Genomic DNA, 25153 nt, shown 5'->3' with positions numbered 1-25153 from the left:
AACTACAGTCGTCGGCACCAGCTCCAACAGTGGTTTTACATTCAGCTTTTGGGAAGGTTTTGATTAATGTTTTAGAGCAAAAGCAGAAGTGTTTCTAAAAGGAATGGCTTGATATAAAGGAAAGATGTATATTTCACATTCTTGTTGGATTCATTTCTGGCTTTGGCTCATAAAACTGCATTAAACAATTGTGTTTTCCAAAAACAAAGTGCATGGAAAGACCCTAAAAGGATGACTTAATACTTTCCTCTCTAGCATTGGCCATGGACAGTGGGTGACACAACGCTCTACCAACACTCTTAATGTGGGTGACCAAACATATACAGCTTTAAGATGCCACTAAACTACCAAGGATGAGCAAGATCAAAAAGTGACCCTGCAGGTTCAATTTGATGTTTATTTTTTTTTACATAAATTGATTTTCGAATAAACATATTTTTCAAATGAAACATTCTGTAGGATGACTCTGCCGAAAACTGCTAAAAAAATATTTCCTTAATTAAAATCATTATGCTGATGGCTACCACTCCTTACTGGAATAGCTCCTGATACCTAAAATAGAAATGCCATACAAAAATGTTAGTCAACGGATTTAATCAGGGCCCTTGCTGTCATTTGGCAGGCGCGTTGTAAATATCTGACATGCTTCATCATCATCTAACCAGTGAACCTCTTCTTCACACCACTGTCAGTTTCCATGGTGACAGAATTTGCTTAGGAGCATCAAATATTCCCAACATGTCTGCCAAGGGACAACAACAGCCGTAGGTACATCTGGCCATATATGCACAGAACATTTGGCAATTCGTCCAGTAACCAATATTCAAGTCGAAAGGTGTACAGTAGTTATAGGAGATGCAGAGGTATCAATCACACCCATATACTGTAGCCTAAAAGAGGACGCTGTTCTAGATGTTGCACTGAGGTTCCAGGAACATTAAGTAACACCCATGCTCATGACAAATATGTTCATCTACAATACCAAGCGGATCAGTGATATAATTTTTGGACATATTAGTGCCATATATGCACAGAACATTTGGCAATTTGTCCAGTAACCAATATTCAAGTCGAAGGGTGTACAGTAGTTATAGGAGATGCAGAGGTATCAATCACACCCATATACTGTAGCCTAAAGGAGGACACTGTTCTAGATGTTGCACTGAGGTTCCAGGAACATTAAGTAACACCCATGCTCATGACAAATATGTTCATCTACAATACCAAGCGGATCAGTGATATAATTTTTGGACATATTAGTGCCATATATGCACAGAACATTTGGCAATTTGTCCAGTAACCAATATTCAAGTCGAAGGGTGTACAGTAGTTATAGGAGATGCAGAGGTATCAATCACACCCATATACTGTAGCCTAAAGGAGGACACTGTTCTAGATGTTGCACTGAGGTCCCAGGAACATTAAGTAACACCCATGCTCATGACAAATATGTTCATTTACAATACCAAGAGGATCAGTGATATAATTTTTGGACATATTACTGAATTATAATTTCAATATTTCCCTAAGTTACGAGCCATCTTGCAAACATTAATTGTGAAAGGTTAAAAATCTGACGCCTGGGTGAAGGCATGTAATGATGGAGCCCTAGCCTAAGAGGAAGAGGTGGCATCTATTCGATATGAGGATACATGCACACAAAACATTTCAATATGGATATGGTTTCAAAAATGGTGCAAAATGGTGAAATCAGCTGTAACATCCATAACATGAATCGATATAGAGCACATTTGAAATCTACAGCGCCATTCTGCTTACACTGTAGATTTTCTATGTAGCATCTGGATGAGATCAAAAGCTCTGTAACTGTAAGGCTACGTTCACACATCACAGTTTTTTCGCTTTTTTTTTTCTGCAGCAAAACCTGATCTCTTGCCAGGAAGTTCTTACTCTCTTGCTTCTTTTTTGGTGCATTTTTTTCAGCGTTTTTTTTCAATGTTCTTTTGTCTCTTATATGCATGTAGATAAAGTTCAGTGAAAAAAAAAATCACCTACATTTTTGGTGCGTATTTTCACCGTTTTTTTCATCACCCATTATTTCCAATGGGTGAAAAAAACGCTGAAAAAATGCTGAAAGAAGTAACATGCTCTATTTTGCAAAAAACATGCAAATCCTGAGCAAAAAAATAAAAAAAACCTGATGCGTGCATGAGATTTTTGGAATCTCATAGACTTTGCTGGTACTGTAAAAAGCAGCTGAAAATTTGCATAAAAATGCATCAAACGACGTTGAAAAAATATGTGAACATTGCCTTATACGATGCTCCCTGTGAATATGTCCTTAGGGAGATCAGAGTTTGGAAATTAAAGGGTTTGCCTGGGACTTTAACAAGAATGGTGCATCCTTAGGATAGGTCATCAAAGTCTGATCAGTAGGGGTGCAACACTCAACACGCCCGCATATAAGCTGTTCCTGGTGTCAGCAGCAGTGGCAAAAATTGTTCAGTTAAGAAGCTGAACAGCACATTTTGGAACATCTGCCCTCTATTGATTTGAATAGGGGGCAGATATGCAATATCCAACTGTGGCCACTATACAGTTGATGGAGCTGTGCTGTGCAATTCCATAACTGAGCAGTTCTGGCCGACACTAGGAACAGATGATCATCGGGGGTGCTGGGTGTCGCACCCCCACCGATCAGACATTGATGTTCTATTCAAAGTCACGGAGAACCTCTTTAATATATATGTTTCAGTCTATAGGACTCACCTTATTATAAGATGCACCACAGCGTTACACATAAGAAAATAGGAAAAACATCTTCCCTGCCAGTCCTAAGACTTGGAAAGGCCAATATCATTCATTTTAATGCATTAGGGTAGAATAGGGAGGTAATAGATGTATTTATTGTTAGTGTTTCTCTGCAGTGTGTCTATTCCACATATATACAGTAGCTTTACAGCACATTATGTATACTCTCTGCAATGCAGACATATACACAGCACTGCTGAATACACAGTACAGAGACACTCAGCTCTGCTGCATATACACACATCCAGCTGTGCTACATGTACACACAACTCTGCTGGATACACACACAGCTCTCCTACATACACACACAACTCTCCTACATACACACACAAATCTGCTACATCATCGACACACACTTGCACACACTTTTGCAGTTATGATTCAGCCTATGCACTTTATACACTATAATATTTTGAAGTTTCTTCTAGTCATGGGATTGATCGCAAGAAATGCAAGGTTCTCAAACTAGTTAGGTACCAGATGGAGAGTATTCTAGTTGCTTTTGTCATGTGAGCTTTTAAATGTGAAAAAGTCAAAACGGGTCCTCTTTAGGCTTCCATCACAATTTTTGGCAGTGTTTTGGCTTTTAAAAAATGCCATGAGTTTCATGATTTTTACTATACTTTTTTTTGTGGCTTTTTTTAGTTTTTCATTTTGCATAAAAAAAATTAAAATGTATATTAAATGAATGTCAAATGCAATAAAAACACACAAACGTAACTGTGAGGAACTGACCACTTACTAAAGACTATTATACTTTTCCAGCAACGGACCACCATTTTTGTCAATATAAGGCTATGTGCCCACGTAGCAGATTTGATGCAGAGCGTTTTTGCCTCTCTCTGGCAGAAAAAAACGCATGCAGATTTACATGCATTTTTTATGCCAGAGAGAAGCGTTTTTTTCAGCGTTTTTACATGCGTTTTTGCATGTGTTTTTTCAAGCAGTTTTCCAAGCGATTTTGAGCATCACTTGGAAAGTGCTTGACAAGTTGGTCACACAATATAAATCCATGCAACCGGCATGGATTTATAATGTGTGAACAACTGATGCTTTAAATGCAGCATCTATAGTAAAAAAAAAAAGAGAATTAAAACGTTAAAAATAAAAAAAAAACTGTATATTCACCTCTCTGGCGGCCCCCGGTCTGCTCTCTGGTCTCCTCCAGTCTGCTCCCGGCGGCGTCCACTCTCCTCGGCGTCCCGCAGTGTATTGTCAGGACCTGCGGTGACGTCATTAAGTCAGCTGATGGTCACGCGACCATCACCTGACCGCCGACGTCAGAGGTCGCGTGACCATCAGGTGACTAAATGACATCACCGCAGGTCCTGACAGTACACCGCGGAACGCCAAGGAGAGAGAACGTGGCCGGCAGCAGACTGGAGGAGACCGGAGAGCAGACCGAGGGCCGCCGGAGAGGTGAATATACAGGTTTTGTTTATTTTTAACTTTTTTATTTCTTTTTTTCACCGCGTGATAGCCGGGATGAAGAGGAGTTGTAGTCTCCTATTCATCCTGGGTACCACACGCACCGCGATTACGCTGCAAATTCGCGGCCATTGAATTTAATTGAAACGCAGCAAATCCACATATAAATCGCGGTAGAAATAGTCATGCTGCGTTTTGCAACTCAATGCGAATTCGGCACTCAAATTAGCGCATCATGTGCACAGCACATCCGAATTCACATTGCTTTGCATGGCAGACTGTTTTACAAGCGTTTTTGCAGTCGTAAAAATGCCGCAAAAACGCTACGTGGGCACTTAACCTTATTATTGTGTTTTCATTTATTAGTGATTTACTTATGTTTTATATAGTTCTGCTTACTTGTCATTATGTAGGATTCACTTTTAAAATGTCCTGCATTCCACTAATCTCATCCTTATCTCAGGAGTCCATTGCTTCAAGAGACAATAATCTCATTAGGTGAGTGTAGATTGAGACACAGTGGAGCCGTCACCACAGGAGGTCTTACATGCAGACTCAGATGAAGGCTTCTAGAATATTCTTCATTGTTTTAGCGAACAGTGAATGTTTAAGGTGGAGGGTGTCATCACTTCTGAACTGGGAGGGAACTGATCCCAGGGGAAGAAAGGGGAGAGATGTTTTAGAGAGTTGGGTGGAAGGATTGAAAGAAGAGGATGGAGACCGTGGACTTGGAAGGATAAATGGATAAACATGTTACCATTATGGATTATGTCATTTGGATTTACATTTTCTTAAAAGGACTGCTGCTGCTGGATACCTGTGCTTTCTTTGTTTTATCTGCCGTCTAGAGGATCATGGACTGTGGCTACAGACTATACTGGCTGGAGATACGAAATCTGTGGGCCAATCAAAAGTTGAGAGACAGTGGGTATCACCTGATACAAAGCCAGTGGAACTACTGATACCAGGTTGAGAACTTAAGGACTGAGAGAACAGTATTTTGGCCATTTACCTGGAATTGCTTTATTACCATGGCTGTGATCAATAAAATATTAACATAGTAACATAGTTTGTAAAGCCGAATAAAGACTTGTGTCCATCAAGTTCGACCTGTTAGTTCTGTAATTGCTAAAGTTGATCCAGAGGAGGGCAAAAACCCCAAATGATTTAGCCAATCTTCACCTGAGGAAAAATTCCCTCCCGACTCTGAAACCAGCAGTCAGAATAAATCCCTGTATCAACCTACTATTTTATTTTATTTTTAAGTATACGCTGAAATCTGCCTGGTATCTAGAAATGCATCCAGTCCCCGCTTGAACTGGTGTAGTGAATCCGACATTACCGTCTCCTCACTCAGTGAATTCCATATTCTCACTGCTCTTACCGTAAAGAACCCCTTCCTATGCTGGTGCTGAAACCTTTTCTCTTCCAGTCTTAGTGAATGCCCTCTTGTTACCGTAATATCTCTCCTTTTGAACAAATCCCGGGCAAGATCTCTATACTGTCCCCTAACATATTTGTACACATTTATTATGTCCCCCCTCAACCTTCTCTTTTCCAGGCTGAATAGTCCTAGTTTTGCCAACCTCTCTGGGTATTGCAGTCCCTCCATTCCCTTTATTAATTTTGTTGCCCTCCTTTGTACCTTTTCAAGCTCATTTATATCCTTTCTATATATTGGGGCCCATAACTGAGCACAGTATTCCAAGTGTGGTCTGACCAGTGCTTTGTACAGTGGAAGAACAATGTTCTCCTCCTTTGCAGCTATACCTCTTCTGATACATCCCATTACCCTGTTTGCCCTTACAGCAGCGGCCTGACTTTGGGCACTCCAATTTAGTTTGCTATCAATTAAGATGCCCAAGTCCTTCTCCATCTCTGAATTCCCCAATGATTTCCCATTCAGTGAGTACTGGTGACTTCCATTTTTCCTTCCCATATGTATGACCTTACATTTCTCCTCATTAAACCTCATTTGCCATTTAATGCTCCACCTACCCAGCTTATCCAAATCCCTCTGTAGGTCTGCACTGTCCTCTTTTGTTGCATCGTTAACCTGCATAGGTGATTACTTACAACCCACAACTTCAGATCTTTACATAACAAAAAATCCCGATGTGCCCAACACATCAAGACCGGCGTTGCTGATGCCGGTGTTGATGAGGAGATGGGGATGGAGTCAGATGCTCCTGATTCATAAACATACTATGATTAAGGGCGTTTGTTGTGCCAGGAACAAGTCAGTTTTTAATGTTTTCTACATGGATCCACTTGTTTTAATAGATTTCGAATTAAGGACTTTTTATTTTTACAAGATAGTTGTGCCGTGCCTTTGCTCCCTCACCTTGCGAATTGTCCACGTAATGGACAACCCCTTGTAAACACATCCAGAAGTATCTTTATCCAGTTGGACAACCCATATAATACCCCATACTTATAATATTAAGAAAAATAGTCCTTCGGCCCAATTCATCATTTTCTTTTTTTTTTTAAGCCAGTTCATAACTAATTTTGCGCAAAGCCCCAAATTGTCTCTTTTTGTTTTTGCAACTGGTTTTGTGACTCATTAGCGGGAAACGTCACACATTTTCAAAGTGTCACAAAAAATGTGCCAAAATAACTGGCATACATAAAATCACTCCGAAAGGGAAACTTGAGTAGAGTTATTTAAAATTTTGAGAATTTTTTTTTAAAAAAAGTCACATTTCGTGAATCTGTCTAAAACATCCGGAAAAGCCAAATTGACATAAAAATCTAAAAACTAGCTAAACCACAAAAGACAACTTGAAAAAAGTGATAATCATTTTATGAATTTCTCACAAATCAAAAAAGTCACACTAAGAAACTGAAGAAAAGCAATAATGAATTGGGGCCTAAGTTTTCCATCATTTATTCACTAAATGATCTTCATCGTTCACACTCTCTGATTAATGTCCCTTTAGCTACATGAGTAAGATTTTCCTGCTATGACATCAGAAGCTATGAGTGACCTCCTACTGAGGACAAGATCCTTATACTGTACTCAGGGCACTGAAGAAGTAGTAAATGGTTTCATTAGTATTAATAGTGGGAAGGAAATAGAGACAGTGCGCACAATATATATGTTATATATATATATATATATATATATATATATATATATATACATATATATATAGTACAGACCAAAAGTTTGGACACATCTTCTCATTTAAAGATTTTTCTGTATTTTCATGACTATGAAAATTGTACATTCACACTGAAGGCATCAAAACTATGAATTAACACATGTGGAATTAAATACTTAACAAAAAAGTGTGAAACAACTGAAAATATGTATTATATTCTAGGTTCTTCAAAGTAGCCACCTTTTGCTTTGATGACTGCTTGGCACACTCTTGGCATTCTCATGATGAGCTTCAAGAGGTAGTCACCAGAAATGGTCTTCCAACAATCTTGAAGGAGTTCCCAGAGATGCTTAGCACTTGTTGGCCCTTTTGCCTTCACTCTGCAGTCCAGCTCACCCCAAACCATCTCGATTGCTTTCAGGTCTGGTGACTGTGGAGGCCAGGTCATCTGGCGTAGCACCCCATCACTCTCCTTCTTGGTCAAATAGCCCTTACACAGCCTGGAGGTGTGTTTGGGGTCATTGTCCTGTTGAAAAATAAATGATGGTCCAACTAAATGCTAACTGGATGGAATAGCATGCCGTTGCAAGATGCTGTGGTAGCCATGCTGGTTCAGTATGCCTTCAATTTTTCAATAAATCCCCAACAGTGTCACCAGCAAAGCACCCCCACACCATCACACCTCCTCCTCCTTGCTTCACGGTGGTAACCAGGAATGTAGAGTCCATCCGTTCACCTTTTCTGCTTCGCACAAAGACACGGTGGTTGGAACCAAAGATCTCAAATTTGGACTCATCAGACCAAAGCGCAGATTTCCAGTGGTCTAATGTCCATTCCTTGTGTTCTTTAGCCCAAACAAGTCTCTTCTGCTTGTTGCCTGTCCTTAGCCGTGGTTTCCTAGCAGCTATTTTACCATGAAGGCCTGCTGCACAAAGTCTCCTCTTAACAGTTGTTGAAGAGATGTGTCTGCTGCTAGAACTCTGTGTGGCATTGACCTGGTCTATAATCTGAGCTGCTGTTAACCTGCGATTTCTGAGGCTGGTGACTCGGATAAACTTATCCTCAGAAGCAGAGGTGACTCTTGGTCTTCCTTTCCTGGGGCGGTCCTCATGTGAGCCAGTTTCTTTGTAGCGCTTGATGGTTTTTGCAACTGCACTTGGGGACACTTTCAAAGTTTTCCCAATTTTTCGGACTGACTGACCTTCATTTCTTAAAGTAATGATGGCCACTCGTTTTTCTTTACTTAGCTGCTTTTTTCTTGCCATAATACAAATTCTAACCGTCTATTCAGTAGGACTATCAGCTGTGTATCCACCAGACTTCTGCACAACACAACTGATGGTCACAACCCCATTTATAAGGCAAGAAATCACACTTATTAAACCTGACAGGGCACACCTGTGAAGTGAAAACCATTTCCAGTGACTACCTCTTGAAGCTCATCAAGAGAATGCCAAGAGTGTGCAAAGCAGTCATCAAAGCAAAAGGTGGCTACTTTGAAGAACCTAGAATATAAGACGTATTTTCATATTTTCATTTGTTTCACACTTTTTTGTTAAGTATATAATCCCACATGTGTTAATTCATAGTTTTGATGCAGTCAGTGTGAATGTACAATTTTCATAGTCATGAAAATACAGAAAAATCTTTAAATGAGAAGGTGTGTCCAAACTTTTGGTCTGTACTGTATATATATATGACTCGCCCCCTGGGCCGTGGGGCACTCGGATCCGGGCAATAGGGGAACGATGGGGGTAGTAGTGGCTACCCGGTTCCGTGGCTCAGGGTGGTCAGACCAGTGGCAGCCCCTTTATAAGGTTTAAGTGATGTCCGACTACGCCACCCGTGGATTGCGGTTATTAGGAACCGCCGCTGCAAGACAGTCCCCTGAGGTTGATGGTGTATGCAGCTGAGATTATATAACTCCCCACGGGAAGAGTGTAACCCCAGGGCAGTGCGGTGAATGGTGGGGGTGATGGTGCAGAGAGTCCCAGTGCCGTTAGTGCTGGAGGAGCGAAAAAGTACACAGACAACGTACTGCAGTCCAATGTCTTTTACTCACAGTTCAGATGCTCCGGGTCACTTCTGCGCAAGCAGTGACCACCCAAGCCGTGCAGTGTCCACCAGGTGAGGGGCTCGGTCAACCCCCAGGCAGTTCAGGAGTATGGCACAGGACCCCCTTTAATCCTTTCTCTGGCCTGCCTCACCAGTGACTCACTTTTGTCCAGCTGCCGCGAACTTGTGCAGGTAAACGTGGATCCCGTTCCCCGCTGTCCTATATGGTGCCTTCCTAGCAGGTTTGATGAGGTGTCGCACCAATAAATGTTCACGACCTCCGGTCTTTGGCTGAGGGTTGTTTCTCCTCCACCAACTTGGGATCCAGTACCCTTAATCTGCCTGACCCTTCACCCTGTATTCTCGCGGGTTCTTAGGGTTCCTTCTGCCTTCTTGTTCCTGAGCCCTTCTGTTTCTCTCTCTCTCTTTCTCTTCTGTTCCTTTCTGTTCTTGTTCCTTTCTGTTCCTGTTCCTTTCTGTTCTTGTTCCTTTCTGTTCCTGGCCTTCACCCTAGGCCTGCCTCATGGAGCTGGGCCCAGACTGAGCCACAGCTCCCTGTCAGCCCTCTCTGGCTGAGCTCCTTCTCTTACTCTCCTGACTGAACTGAACTTCTCTTCTCCTTTCGTACCCAGAACTAAGATGATGCCCACCTTATATACCTTCCCCTAGAACACGAGCCCAGGTGACCAGCAACCAATGGGCTCCTATCTACGCTCAGGAACAGTCCCCTATCTGCTCCTACATCACTGGGTATTCCTCCCCCCTCCCCACTCCAGCCAGGGACATGGTCTGTCGTGCCTGCATTTCTGTCTAGTGGGAGCACCGTTGAGCTGTCCCCCGGAAATGGGGTGAGTGTGCTGTATGCAGCTAACTGAGCCCTGGTCCACACTCCATCCTTACCTGGGAGTGGAATACCACACCTCTGGCAGAGGTGCAATACCCCTGTAGCGGCCGAACCCTCGGGGCGCTACATATATATATATACATACACCGCTCAAAAGACTAAAGGGAACACTTAAACAACAGAATATAACTCCAAGTAAATCAAACTTCTGTGAAATCAAACTGTCCACTTAGGAAGCGACACTGATTGGCAATCAATTTCACATGCTGTTGTGCAAATGGAATAGACAATAGATGGAAATTATTGGCAATTATCAAGACACCCTCAATAAAGGAGTGGTTCTGCAGGTGGGGACCACAGACCACATCTCAGTACCAATGCTTTCTGGCTGATGTTTTGGTCACTTTTGAATGTTGCTTGTGCTTTCACACTCGTGGTAGCATGAGACGGACTCTACAACCCACAGAAGTTGCTCAGGTAGTGCAGCTCATCCAGGATGGCACAACAATGCGAGCAAGAAGGTTTCCTGTGTCTGTCAGCATAGTGTCCAGAGGCTGGAGGCGCTACCAGGTGACAGGCCAGTACACCAGGAGACGTGGAGGGGGGCCGTAGGAGGGCAACAACCCAGTAGCAGGACCGCTACCTCAGCCTTTGTGCAAGGAGGAACAGGAGGAACAATGCCAGAGCCCTGCAAAATGACCTCCAGCAGGCCACAAATGTGCATGTGTCTGCACAAACGGTTAGAAACTGACTGCATGAGGGTTGTATGAGGGCCCGACGTCCACAGATGGGAGTTGTGCTCAGAGCCCAACACCGTGCAGGACGCTTGGCATTTGCCACAGAACACCAGGATTGGCAAAATCACCACTGGCGCCCTGTGCTCTTCACAGATGAAAGCAGGTTCACACTGAGCACATGTGACAGACGTGACAGAGTCTGGAGACCCCGTGGAGAGCGATCTGCTGCCGCAACATCCTTCAGCATGACCGGTTTGGCAGTGGGTCAGTAATGGTGTGGGGTGGCATTTTTTGGAGGGACAAACAGCCCTCCATGTGCTCGCCAGAGGTAGCCTGACTGCCATTAGGTACCGAGATGAGATCCTCAGACCCATTGTGAGACCATATGCTGGTGCGGTTGGCCCTGGGTTCCTCCTAATGCAGGACAATGCCAGACCTCATGTGGCTGGAGTGTGTCAGCAGTTCCTGCAAGATGAAGGCATTGAAGCTATGGACTGGCCCGCCCGTTCCCCAGACCTGAATCCGATTGAGCACATCTGTTACATCATGTCTCGCTCCATCCACCAACGTCACGTTGCACCACAGACTGTCCAGGAGTTGGCGGATGCTTTAATCCAGGTCTGGGAGGAGATCCCACAGTAAACCATCCGCAACCTCATCAGGAGCATGCCCAAGTGTTGTAGGGAGGTCATAAAGGCACGTGTGATTTTCTTGTTAGCACATTCAACTTTGTACAGAACAAAGTATTCAATGAGAATATTTCAATCATTCAGATCTAGGATGTGTTATTTGAGTGTTCCCTTTATTTTTTTGAGCAGTGTATATATCGTATATATATACCGTACATTCAAAACACAAATCTACTGTATGTCCTTGAAAGAACCAAAGACAAGCAAAATACCCAAATAACTGGAAGTAAATGGATAAATCGCACAGTGCATAAAAATAATGATAAATAATAAAGGGTATTTACATTAAAGGCTTTTACATTATTTTGATCAAAATTATGTTAACTAAATACCCTTTATTATTTATCATTATTTTTATGCACTTGTGATTTATCCATTTACTTCCAGTTATTTGGGTATTTTGCTTGTCTTTGGTTCTTTCTCTGTCTAGTGGCCTTATGTGAACATGCATTTACCTTTTGCATGCACATCAATTTACGTTTCAGTTTAGACTCCCAGGTTTTTTCCTTGTATGTCCTTGAATCAGATTTACCCTCCACCCAGAAACTGCAATTTCTAATTTTCCCCATAATCATTAACATAAGGCTTAAAGTAAAATGTCTTTTGGGAAAATTCCAACATTTTTATGAGCTGAACAAACCTCAATCCTTGGCTACAGAAAACAGCCTGCAAAACTATTTTGTGCAGCCAGTAAGAAAAAGGTAGAAAAAATGTAAAAGTATTAAGAAGATCAATTCTTATTTTATGAATGGGTACAGAGAGGAGACCACAAGTGGATTATAATGGTGCCCTATTCTGGTGTTGGTTTACACCACCACATCCCTAACAACCTTGGACAGGAAGACTCCTTTCCACCATTCTTGGGTTAATTTCTGAACATTATTTTCCACCCTCACGAGTGAGATGAATCCATATACCTGTCCTTTCCAGAGGACCATCATCCAATTATCCAGGTCACTGGTGGACACAGACAGCAAAGGTCCTACTTGAAAGAACAGTACATGGGCCCTTTGCAGGTCAATAGCTCATTATAATATACAATTCCATCTCTTTTAGAGGTAGAAATGCCCCCCTTACCTCTTATAGGTTGCACCAATGATATGTCCACCCCTGATACAGGTATGTCCCTGTTAGAATACATACACTACAAATATACACATACAAGTGCTTCTCACTAAATTAGACTATTATCAAAAAGTTAATTTATTTCAGTTCCTCAATACAAAAAGTGAAACTCCTATATTATATAGAGTCATTATAAATAGAGTGATCTGTTTCAACTGTTTATTTCTGTTAATGTTGATGATTATGGCTTACAGCCAATAAAAACACAAAACTCAATATCTCAGTGTATTAGAATTAACAAAAAACACCTGCAAAGGCTTCCGATGCTTTTAAAAAGGTCCCTTAATCTGTTTCAGTAGGCTCCACAATCATAGGGAAGATTGCTGACTTGACAGATGTTCAGAAGGCAGTCATTGACACACTCCACAAAGAGGGTAAGCCACAAAAGGTCATTGCTAAAGAAGCTGGCTGTTCACAGAGTGCTGTATTTAAATATGTTAATGGAAAGTTGAGTGGAAGGAAAAGGTGCACAAGCAACCGGGATAAGGATTGTTGAAAAAAGGGCATTCAAAAATTTGTGGGAGATTCACGAGGAGTGGACTGCTGCTGGAGTCATTGCTTCAAGAGCCACAACACACAGACGTATCCAGGACATGGGCTACCAGTGTTGTATTCCTTGTGTCAAGCCACTCATGGCCAATAGACAACACCAGAAGCGTCTTACCTGGGCCAAGGAAAAAAATACCTGGACTGTTCTCAGGGGTCCAAGGTGTTGTTTTCAGATGAAAGTAAATTTTGCCTTTCATTTGGCAATCAAGGTCCCAGAGTCTGGAGGAAGAGTGGAGAGGCCACAATCCAAGCTGCTTGAGGTCTAGTGTGAAGTTTCCACAATCAGTGATGGTTTGGGGAGCCATGTCATCTGCTGGTGTAGGTCCACTGTGTTTTATCAAGACCAAAGTCAGCGCCGCCATCTACCAGGACATTTTAGAGCACTTCATGCTTCCCTCTGCCGACAAGCTTTTTGGAGATGGAAATGTCATTCTCCAGCAGGACTTGGCCCCTGTCCACACTGCCAACAGTATCAATACCTGGTTTAAAAACAACAGTATCACTGTGCTGGATAGGCAGCAAACTCGCCTGACCATAACCACATAGAGTATCTATTATAGAGAATCTATGGGGTACTGTCAAGAGGAAGATGAGAGACACCAGACCCAACAATGCAGACGAGCTGAAGGCTGCTATCAAAGCAACCTGGGCTTCCATAACACCTCAGCAGTGCCACAGGCTGATCACCTCCATGCCACGCCGCATTGATACAGTAATTGATGCAAAAGGAGCCCGACCAAGTATTGAGTGCATTTAATGAACGTACATTTCAGTAGGACAACATTTTGGATTTTAAAATAATTTTTCAAGCTGTTGTTATAAAGTATTCTAATTTACTGAGATAATGACTTTTGTGTTTTCATTGGCTGTAAGCCATAATCATCACTTGAAATAGATCACTCTGTTTGTAATGACTCTATATAATATATGAGTTTCACTTTTTGTATTGAAGAACTGAAATAAATTACATTTTTGATGATATTCTAATTTAGTGAGAAGCACTTGTATATATTTGTCATTGAGAGAAATTTCCTGGTCGGGACTTCCCCAAGAGTAGAGAGCTGCTACAAAGAGTTGTTACCGATGCACCACTAACCTCTGATGATACTGAGGTAGGTTAAACTAGACCAATAGTGTCAATCAGATCAAGATGGCTTCATTCTAAAAGTGGATATTCAGGTGGGATAATTCTCTGCATGGATCTCTCAATGTCTTAGGCTGTGTGCCCACGATGTGGATTTAATGCATTTCCGCGGCTGCATTTACGCTGCGAAAACGCATTAAAAATGCTTGTTAAGTTGTCTGCCATGTTTCCCAATCATAATCCGCATGTGCTGTGCACATGCTGCGGACATTAACGCTGCGGATTACCATTGCGGAAAAATCCGCAGCACAACCATTTCTTGTGCGTAATCGCGGCGAAATCACCACCATTGACTTGCATTGAACCGCATAAGATCCGCATGTATACATGTATGCATGCGGATGTTATGCGGTTCAATGGGCGGATGGTACCCGGGTCTGGAGAAGGGAAGACTCTCATCCGACCTGGGTACCATTAGTAAAAAAAGAATTAAAACGTAAAAAAAACCAAAAACATTATACTTACCTGTCCGGCGGTCCCCGGTCTCCTCTCCGGTGGCGGCCTCTGTCCTCGGCGTCTCGCGGTGTTCTCAAAGGACCTGCGGTGACGTCATTTAGTCATGTGATGGTCACGCGACCGCTGACGTTGGCGGTCGTGTGACCTGTCAGCTGACTAAATGACATCAACACAGGTCCTTTCAGAACACCGCGGGACGCCGATGACAGAGGACGCCACCGGAGAGGAGACCGGGGACCACCGGAGAAGTAAGTATAATGGGTTTTTTTTGTGTTTTTTTTTTGTTTTATTTCTTTTTTTTTACTATTGATGCTGCATTTAAAGCAGCATAAGTTGGTCACACAATATAAATCCATGCCGGGTGCATGGATTTATATTGTGTGATCAACTTGTCAAGCACTTTTCCAAGTGATGTTCAAAATCGCTTGGAAAAGCGCTTGAAAAAACGCATGCGAAAATTCATGCAAAAACGCTTAAAAAACCGCTTCTCCCTGGCAGAAAAAACGCATGTAAATCTGCACGTGCTTTTTCTGCTAGGGAGAGGCAGAAACGCTCAAGAAAAATCACCATCAATTCTGCATCGTGGGCACATAGCCTAACACAGATGCATGCAATTCAATATTCATCTCAAAAGGAAACAAATATTCCCCATCTGGCAATAGCAGCTGATCAAAGTGGTTCTAGTCTCAGGACTCTGTATACAGCTGTTACTTAGAGACAAATGAAAAGTCTCATAAGGTGCCCATAGACTCCAGATCACTAACAACCGACTCTCCGATATACATGAATGCTGGGCCTCATGAGTATTCATGTGTTTTCAATGGGGACAGAGAAGCATGTTTCTGCCAGACATCTCTGGTGCCAGCTTTTTACCTTGGAGAACAAAAAGATCAGGGGTCGAAATTCAACAAATCCATCCTTCTTTCCTCTTACAAATAAGAGTCAGGGAACACTCATTACAAAAGATAGGTGGTCTGGCTTAAAACAGCAGGAGAGATAACTTTTCTTTAATGGGTATGGGGGCGTTTAGCATCTCAAAGCAGACATCATACCACATCAATGTGCTGAGTATTTGTAAGGAGATGGACATATTGCCCACATTCCCCCTTGAAGACTCGCATATTGTTGATATGTAATGTGACATGGGTGATTAGTGATAGTATTATGTTCTTCCTGATAGTAGGTACAGTTAGGGTTAACGGTTGGGACTAGCCCATAGTGGGAGGGGATAAAGTGAAGGGACAGAGACACTTTGCTATCAGGAAATCAGATAGGGTTCAGCCTACAGTAAAAGTAGAAATAAGGTCTGACTAGTCAGCATACGTGTCCCTGACATGAGTGGAGACTGAGACAGTGGATAGCGAGATCCGGACTAGAGAAAGGAAAAGTGAGAGAAGGACAGAGTGATGCACTGGAGACAGGGTTGGGGACAGGACGCCTAGCAGTACGGCCCCGAGTACGCAAGTTGGGGAGGTAACGGCCAGAATGGAACAGGGATTATGAGATGAAGAGGGTGCCCCAGATGGTAGTTTCAAGACGACAGCAAGGAAAGAAGTTATGTAATGCCCATAGTGGAAAACTAGTTTCCCTAAGGGGAAAAGAGACTGTGAAACTGCGGGTTGAGGACAGGACTCTCACATACTGGACTGTAGTACTGTGATGAGTTGGGGTGAAAGCAGAGGAATTCGGGGGCAGAAACAAGTAAGCTTGGAAGAGGTAGCATACAGTTTGCGAAGATGCTCCATGTTGTAAAGAAAACAATTGTGAAGTTATTAACCTGCTATCTATTGTACATAGTTCCCACCAAATTACTGTTCAGTAAAAGACCGTTTATTGTTGACTGGTGTTCTCCCTCATTGAACTCTACAACAACTGGTCATGGCCAACCAAACTCATAGGTGATAGACATAGAGCCCCCCATACACGAAGTCCACACACCCAGCCAGGACCCCCATCTTCATGTAGCGTGCTGGGGCATGGAAGACGAGTAGCTCGTCCACAGTTGCCGCCCCGGGCCACGTTAGTTATTATCAGTATCACTAGATAAATCATATGCAAATCAACATGATACACTGCAAACCTTTATAAATTCTGTAAGTTTTGCAACAAATATACCAGAAAAAGTATGTACGTCGTATTCAGATTTTTGTAGATTAGTTGTCACAGCATGTAAATGTAGAACATTGCCCCTAAGGAGCCAGATGCTCAATACTTTTTAGTATTGCCTAAAAGGGGTATTGACCTATTTATGATTGGCTTCCAGCAAAGTATTGACTTACTGTAATGTTGTGAAAGTTGCCTATACAAATTACGATCCCTTCAGCTGCTAGATATCAAGGGGCTGTCAGGCACCCTTTGATGTGCATTCCTTTGGAGAAGGGATTGGTCATTTTCACAGCTGATTCTATTGTGTTCTCCCAAAAAGTGACGACAGAAGAATATGGGAACTCCCTGCATCATAGGAATTAATATGCACATATCCGAGCCAAACATAAAAAAACAGGGGACATGGGGCCAAAAACATCTGCAATTACCTAGTATATGGGAAGTTTAGTTTATTATTATTATTATTATTATTATGTTGTTGTTGTTGTTTTTAATAATAACATTTAAAAATAATATAATACTATGAATGATAGAAAAAATAATAATATAATAGTTGTCCATCTATCTATTTATCTGTAAAATTTAGCAAATAATATAAAGCCTACTCACCAGATTTAAGAAGTATAATCATTATCACGGGTATTAAAAGAACAATGGCTGCAGCTATGACAATAATTACTTTTAATTGAGCCTGCAAAAAAAACCCCATAAAATCATCAAAAAAAGACAATAATAAATAATTTAAAGTAGCTAAAAACTGAAGATTTCTGCTATCTGCCATTGATTAAGATGATACAGAAAGATGTATTAATATATTTTCAAACATCTAGAACTCTATAATCAATTTAAAATTCTTAAAAATGATTTAATAGTAAAGATGTTAATTCCTAAAATGAAAGGCTGCATCTTGAGGAACTCACCTTCATCCTTACTAGAAATATAGGAAACTAAGAGATCGCTGCAGAGAATTGCTCCTGAATGGTTGTGAAGTGCCAACATGCAGGAAGTTTCCTTATGAATCACAATTCCTCCAAAACACTGTAGATTTTGCTCAATACTTTGAAACATTTGGCAACCTTTGGAGATTTAAAAAAAAAAAGGAATTGAAAACAGATTTTATGGGCGTATTTTTGCTTTTGGGAAGAACAGTGGGTGGCTCCAAACCTCTGTGTCCAGCAGAAATTGAGCTAAACTTACCATCCACCTATGACTCAACAATTTCATATAGAAAAATGTGCAAATAGGTCAAATCTGCCACAAAGTAATAAAATCTGCTACAATAAGTTACTTTAAAAGGTAACAGTGATCCCAGGAACAGCAATGATAGCAGTTTAGTAGAAAAAGTTTGTGTCTGTTTCTTTTTATGATTCATTTCCTGCAAAAAAAAAAAAACAGGACTGCATGTCACAAGATACAGCAAAGTAATAAGCGCAGTATGCACGCCGGATAGTTAAGGTCACATAACACATGGGATGTATATACAGGCATTCTTCGTTTCCTATATTTTGTGTGTGTATAGGTGAGATATGCAATGCATTGATTTATTTTGTATTTTGTGCACCATTAAGGGGATTTTCTGGGCTTAAAATATTGTTTCCCTATCCTGTAAAAAGTGAACAGCTCAGCTCCGTTCACTGTGTAGTGGCCATTCTCGGGTACTGTAGCTCAGCTCATGCTGAAGTGAATAGTAGGTAAGCTGCAGTACATGGACAAAGCCACTACACAGTGCGCTCCATTCACTGCTTACATCCGACCGCCAACGGGGCTGAATACGGCTGATGGGACGGGGTGCTGGGTGCCGGACCTCCACCGATCTAGTCTGAAGCCCAGGCATGTTGATCACCACTGATGTAATAATGCTCAAACAGTTTTTCTCATAACTCAACATTGTACTGTTCCTTTATTACACCTACTGAATATTTATGAATAAATTGACAACTGGGTGTTACTATTCCCATTGGCAATGTGACTGTCTCTATATAGTCTGGCATTGTCAGCACGGATTCATCAGGTTAGATCTACGGATGGGCGGACCATTGGAAGTTTGAGAAAGTTCGGTTCTGGTACCAGAACAGTACCCAAACTTCCACCACAGCCCGAACCCCATTGAAAATATGAAAATAATGGAGACCCAAACTGGTAAGAGAAAAGAAAACAATCTCTCTCTCTCAGTGACTGTCCGGTAAGAACGCCGAACATTTCTGTTCGGGTTCGCCCATCTCTAGTTAAATCCAACCGCCAACAGGGCTAAATACAGCTGATCATTGGGGATGATGGTTGTTCATTCCCCCTCTGATCTAATATTGATGACCTATGCCAAGGATATTTTATTTATTATACTCGCTAATAAAGTGCTTTAAAGACATCATCATTGCTGTCCCCTTTGAGGCTCACATCCTAAATTCTATATCAGTATGTCTTTGGAGTGTGAAAACCGGAGAACATGAGGAAACCCACGCAAACAAGGGGAGAACATACAAACTCCTTGCAGATGTTGTCCTTGGTGGGAATTTAAGCCAAGATCTCAGCGCTGCAAGGCAACAATGCTAACCATTGATCATTGTAGAGTCTTACCAGTTTGCCTTAACCATAAATTTATTGAAATATTCCCAATAAAAACACAGTTTTTGCCATAGTAATTCATTACATACAACGTTTCGGGTCAAGAGACCATCAGGCTAATGATACATACAAAAGACAGTATAAATAGCGAGTACATACAGTACAGACCAAAAGTTTGGACACACCATCTCATTTAAAGATTTTTCTGTATTTTCATGACTATGAAAATTGTACATTCACACTGAAGGCATCAAAACTATGAATTAACACATGTGGAATTATATACTTAACAAAAAAGTGTGAAACAACTGAAAATATGTCTTATATTCTAGGTTCTTCAAAGTAGCCACCTTTTGCTTTGATGACTGCTTTGCACACTCTTGGCATTCTCTTGATGAGCTTCAAGAGGTAGTCACCGGAAATGGTCTTCCAACAATCTTGAAGGAGTTCCCAGAGATGCTTAGCACTTGTTGGCCCTTTTGCCTTCACTCTGTGGTCCAGCTCACCCCAAACCATCTCGATTGGGTTCAGGTCTGGTGACTGTGGAGGCCAGGTCATCTGGCGCAGCACCCCATCACTCTCCTTCTTGGTCAATAGCCCTTACACAGCCTGGATGTGTGTTTGGGGTCATTGTCCTGTTGAAAAATAAATGATGGTCCAACTAAACGCAAACCGGATGGAATAGCATGCCATGGCAAGATGCTGTGGTAGCCATGCTGTTTCAGTATGCCTTCAATGTTGAATAAATCCCCAACAGTGTCACCAGCAAAGAACCCCCACACCATCACACCTCCTCCTCCATGCTTCACGGTGGGATCCAGGCATGTATAGTCCATCCGTTCACCTTTTCTGCGTCGCACAAAGACACGGTGGTTGGAACCAAAGATCTCAAATTTGGACTCATCAGACCAAAGCTCAGATTTCCACTGGTCTAATGTCCATTCCTTGTGTTCTTTAGCCCAAACAAGTCTCTTCTGCTTATTGTCTGTCCTTAGCAGTGGTTTCCTAGCAGCTATTTTACCATGAAGGCCTGCTGCACAAAGTCTCCTCTTAACAGTTGTTGAAGAGATGTGTCTGCTGCTAGAACTCTGTGTGGCATTGACCTGGTCTCTAATCTGAGCTGCTGTTAACCTGCGACTTCTGAGGCTGGTGACTCGGATAAACTTATCCTCAGAGGCAGAGGTGACTCTTGGTCTTCCTCTCCTGGGGCGGTCCTCATGTGAGCCAGTTTCTTTGTAGCGCTTGATGGTTTTTGCAACTGCACTTGGGGACACTTTCAAAGTTTTCCTAATTTTTCGGACTGACTGACCTTAATTTCTTAAAGTAATGATGGCCACTTGTTTTTCTTTACTTAGCTGCTTTTTTCTTGCCATAATACAAATTCTAACAGTCTATTCAGTAGGACTATCAGCTGTGTATCCACCAGACTTCTGCACAACACAACTGATGGTCCCAACCCCATTTATAAGGCAAGAAATCCCACTTATTAAACCTGACAGGGCACACCTGTGAAGTGAAAACCATTTCCGGTGACTACCTCTTGAAACTCATCAAGAGAATGCCAAGAGTGTGCAAAGCAGTCATCAAAGCAAAAGGTGGCTACTTTGAAGAACCTAGAATATAAGACATATTTTCAGTTGTTTCACACTTTTTTGTTAAGTATATAATTCCACATATGTTAATTCATAGTTTTGATGCCTTCAGTGTGAATGTACAATTTTCAAAGTCATGAAAATACAGAAAAATCTTTAAATGAGAAGGTGTGTCCAAACTTTTGGTCTGTACTGTACATACGTATAAATCACCAGAGAAAAGACAATAAACAAAAAGTACAAAAGGTTCAGAACATATACTGTAAGCACGATCAGTATACCAGTTTATATTGATATGGTGCTAAGATATACGAAGTCAAACAAGATACTTATAGCAATCCAAGCATAGTTGGTGGTGCAAAAAATGTCAGGAAGGCCAAACGTAAGTAAATTACACTTATTGCAGAGTATGAAAAGGTGATAGGCTCCTAGAGAATATCTAGTTCTCCCGCACAAGGTGAATGGATCATGAATGGAAGCGTAGGTATTGCAAAATGTACTAATTACTAAAGCATTTGGTGAAACAAAGGTAAATGAGGATGAAATATATATACCAGCAAGGTTGGACTGTCCCACCAGAGATTCTCTGGTGGGCCCTGCCTTCTCCTTCAGGAGAGTCTATAGTGCAGATCTTGCATACGCTAAGGGGTTCTTGAGTGGTGGAGAACCCGGCGCCACCATCTGGATTTCAACAGTATCTGAGCAATCACGTGATAACCGATCGAATCACCAAGCAGAGCCGAATCCTAACATTGTGTATCTTACAGCTATACCACTTGATACAATGCCTGATAAAAATTAGCCCAGGTCTGAAAAAAACGTTCAATGTTAATGCATTGGTTTTGTATAAATGAAAGGTGATCCTTCAGAATCAAGTCCTCGGGTGGGCCCAATGTTCCTGAGTCTGACACTATACCAGTATGCATCAAGAGGTCCTGCTGAGAAGGTGCTAAGGGTGGTGTCCTTTCCGTTATGGACCTGTGGAATGGAGGCATAAATCATCATTCATAAAAAAAGACTGCCTATTATGGGGGTAAATGAGCTACACAGTATGTCCAGAATATATTTTATATTTGACAGACATCCAATATAGTCCAACTTGGAATATGGCTCTACTTTTCTCTACATATGTGGATACTTGGATGAGAGGTGGCCACCTATAACATGCACGTGTACATCGTATGCTACAAAGGAGTTGTGGAGCCTGGATTTGTACCAGGTATCAGTGATCCCAAGGGAAAACCATCAATATCAAAGTCCTGGACAACCTCTTTACATTGGAATATCTTATTACAGTATTTTGAAAATGTATTTTCTAAACCAGACAAATCCTTCACAGTCCTCGCTCTAAAGCACTTCACTTTTTCTCCTTTTAAATGAAGTAAGACTTGGGAACGTATAGAATATTCAATAAATATAGTATTTAGAAAAAAAGACAATTTATCTGGGAAGGTTAGGAAACAGTTATTTTTGGTAAAACAGTTTTTTTTTGACAATGTGAAAATTGATCTGGTCATGTAGGATAGAAAACCATCTGTTTTTGAATAAGACATCTGCCTGGTCTTCTATTCTCAACACATGTGCATCAGCAGCACTGGAATCTTATGTTTAATAGTTTTATTATTACTATCATTCATTTTTCATCACCTATTTTTTTTTTAAATCTATTGTTTTAAACTTCTTTTTATTCTTTTATATTATTTACAATAGAATTACAAATTGGATGTTCTTTAAACATGAAGAATGGAGAAGTCTTAATATTGACAAAATGGTAATCACTTGTCACGACTCCGCCGCTCACGTTGTGTCCTAGGGACGCTGTGACTGACAGCGCTGCCGCCCTATAGGATCGAGGGCTTGCTGAGCTGTCGGGATTGTGAGTGACAGCTCTACTGCCCAATCTGAGGAAGGGGTGTGAGAATTGTGATTGACAGCTTATCCGTCCCATCTGGCTGGGTCTGTGGGATCTCCTCCAGGCGTCATCTATTCTGGGTGATTACAGGGCTATTTAGTACTCAATTGTCAGACCTTTGCCAATTGTAGCTTTGCTCTAGTGGTCTGTTTGCTCAGTACTCTGAGTTGAATTCTGATCTCCGTTGTCCACCTTGGATATACCTTTTTGACCATTTGTTTGACTTACCCCTTTGTCGTGATCCGCGACCTTCCTGATGCTGTGACCTCGGACTGTTACCTGACTATTCTTTTGACTTTTTCCTTTGTCTATTACGAGACCTCTTGTAACTGACCCTGGACCTCTTGACTATCCTGCCTCATGGTAAGTCCGTGAGTTTACTAGAGTCATATTGAGTAGTGACTAGCATCACATCACTCTTTGGTTTGTAAAGGAGTAAGATATTTGTCAGCCTCTGATATTTAAAGAAATGCTTTCGTCCGATTCATGCTGCCCCAACAAGAAGCAGCATTAGGCCATGGCCCGCCCCACTATCAGTATTTGGTCAGTATTTTTTCTCAGGACTGGGAGCCAAAACCAGGTGAGGAACAATCAGAGAAAAGGTATAATAGAAACAAGTCAACAATTCTGTATTTATTACCCACTCCTGGTTTTGGCTCCCATACCTGAGAAAAAATACTGACTGAATACTGACCAAATACTGATAGTGGGGCCGTGGCCTTATGGCCTTAGTCAGACACCAGCTCCTGCATTAGACACATCTATGTTTTATGCTCAAACATTGAAACATTTCAGAGAAAAACAGAGTTGAAAGTGCTGCCAGGGACAAGATGACTAGTCTAAGAAGGCATGTGCCTGTTGGCTTCTTCCCGCCTGCTCAGCTTGATTGACAGGTATCTCTCCATGCACACCCAGACTGATCAGTCTACCTGAGAATGCAGGGAGAACCCAATAGGGACATGCCTCTTGGACTAGTCACCTTGTACCCTGCTGCAATTTAAACTGTTTTTCTTTGAAACACTGCAGTGTTTCAGAGCAAAACAGATGTTTGCAATGCAGGAGTCGTTGTGTGATTCATTTATCCCATGGTTCACATACAGTAAAACATCTGACAAGTTCTTTTAAAGCTAAAGTTCACCTGTTCCCTAAAATAATGCTATAATCCAAATTGTTCCCTTTAGAAGCTCATATAAAGCAGGCTAATGGAAATCCACCGATTCCTGTTTTCTATAGTGCAATAAACAGGAATCGGGGAACTTTTTTGAGGTTTACATAGGCTGCATTCTCATATAAATTTATTAATGGGCTCACAAAGGTGAAAAAAAAAAATTAATCTCCTGGACTGGCACTGCTCCTCCGTACGCAGCACCTGCTGGCTTCAACAACCACTGATCGACTGCAGCATTGACAGGTTGGCCGATTAGAAGAAACAAATGTCATCCAAGCCGAGTGGAAGAAACAGTGGGGATGCAGAATGGAGTATGGTTGAACATCGACTTTAAAAAAAAATGGCTTCCCATGTTAGATATTAAAGTGGTATTCCCATCTTATATATTCATGACATATCCAAAAGGATCTGCATCTATGTCACGAATGGGGTCCTGATGTGCACCGCTGTCAGTACAGAAGTGGTCCATATTCAAATTTATATATATGGGAATTCCAAACACCTCTCCATTGACAGCAGTGCACAACAGGACCTCATATTCAAGATAGATGCAGGTCCCATTGGTGGAACCTGCATCTACTACACATTGGGTATGCCATGAATATACAGTGCAAGATGGGAACACAACTTTGAAGATATTTCTTGGCATTTTTACATCTCACTGTGCAGCTTTGCTGTGTAGAATGGGGCTACGTCAGCAAAGTCATCTCATTATAAGAGGCAGACAGTTCCATCTTTTCTTAGAAACTGTAAAAGTGTATTACACACTTTTCTGCCTATAAATTTCCATCCATTGTAGCTGCGATAAAGCGCACACACTGCTGCTCTGTCTATACAAAGAAAACAGGACAGAAGTGTGCGCCTCTCATATGGATGCCCAGAAGGAATTTTTCCAAATTAAAAAAAA

The 25153-nt window shown here is 41.6% G+C and overlaps 1 protein-coding gene across 1 annotated transcript in view; it reads right to left on the bottom strand.

Moving 5' to 3' along the window:
• FAP (fibroblast activation protein alpha) overlaps nucleotides 1-18094 on the bottom strand; it is a 195649-nt gene extending 177555 nt beyond the window's left edge. The window contains exons 1-2 of the mRNA XM_073647054.1: nucleotides 17933-18094; nucleotides 17622-17703 (exon numbers count right to left, since the gene is read on the bottom strand). Coding sequence (XP_073503155.1) covers nucleotides 17622-17703; nucleotides 17933-17938 — 88 coding nt within the window. The 5' untranslated portion in view covers nucleotides 17939-18094. The remainder of the gene's footprint in view (nucleotides 1-17621; nucleotides 17704-17932) is intronic.
• Nucleotides 18095-25153: the final 7059 nt, after the last annotated feature.

The sequence above is a fragment of the Phyllobates terribilis genome, unplaced genomic scaffold, assembly GCF_046119375.1.
Source record: "Phyllobates terribilis strain yellow unplaced genomic scaffold, ASM4611937v1 Scaffold_9__5_contigs__length_417890890, whole genome shotgun sequence".
NCBI classification, from domain to species: domain Eukaryota; kingdom Metazoa; phylum Chordata; class Amphibia; order Anura; family Dendrobatidae; genus Phyllobates; species Phyllobates terribilis.
This window is presented reverse-complemented; position numbering and strand designations above follow the sequence as displayed.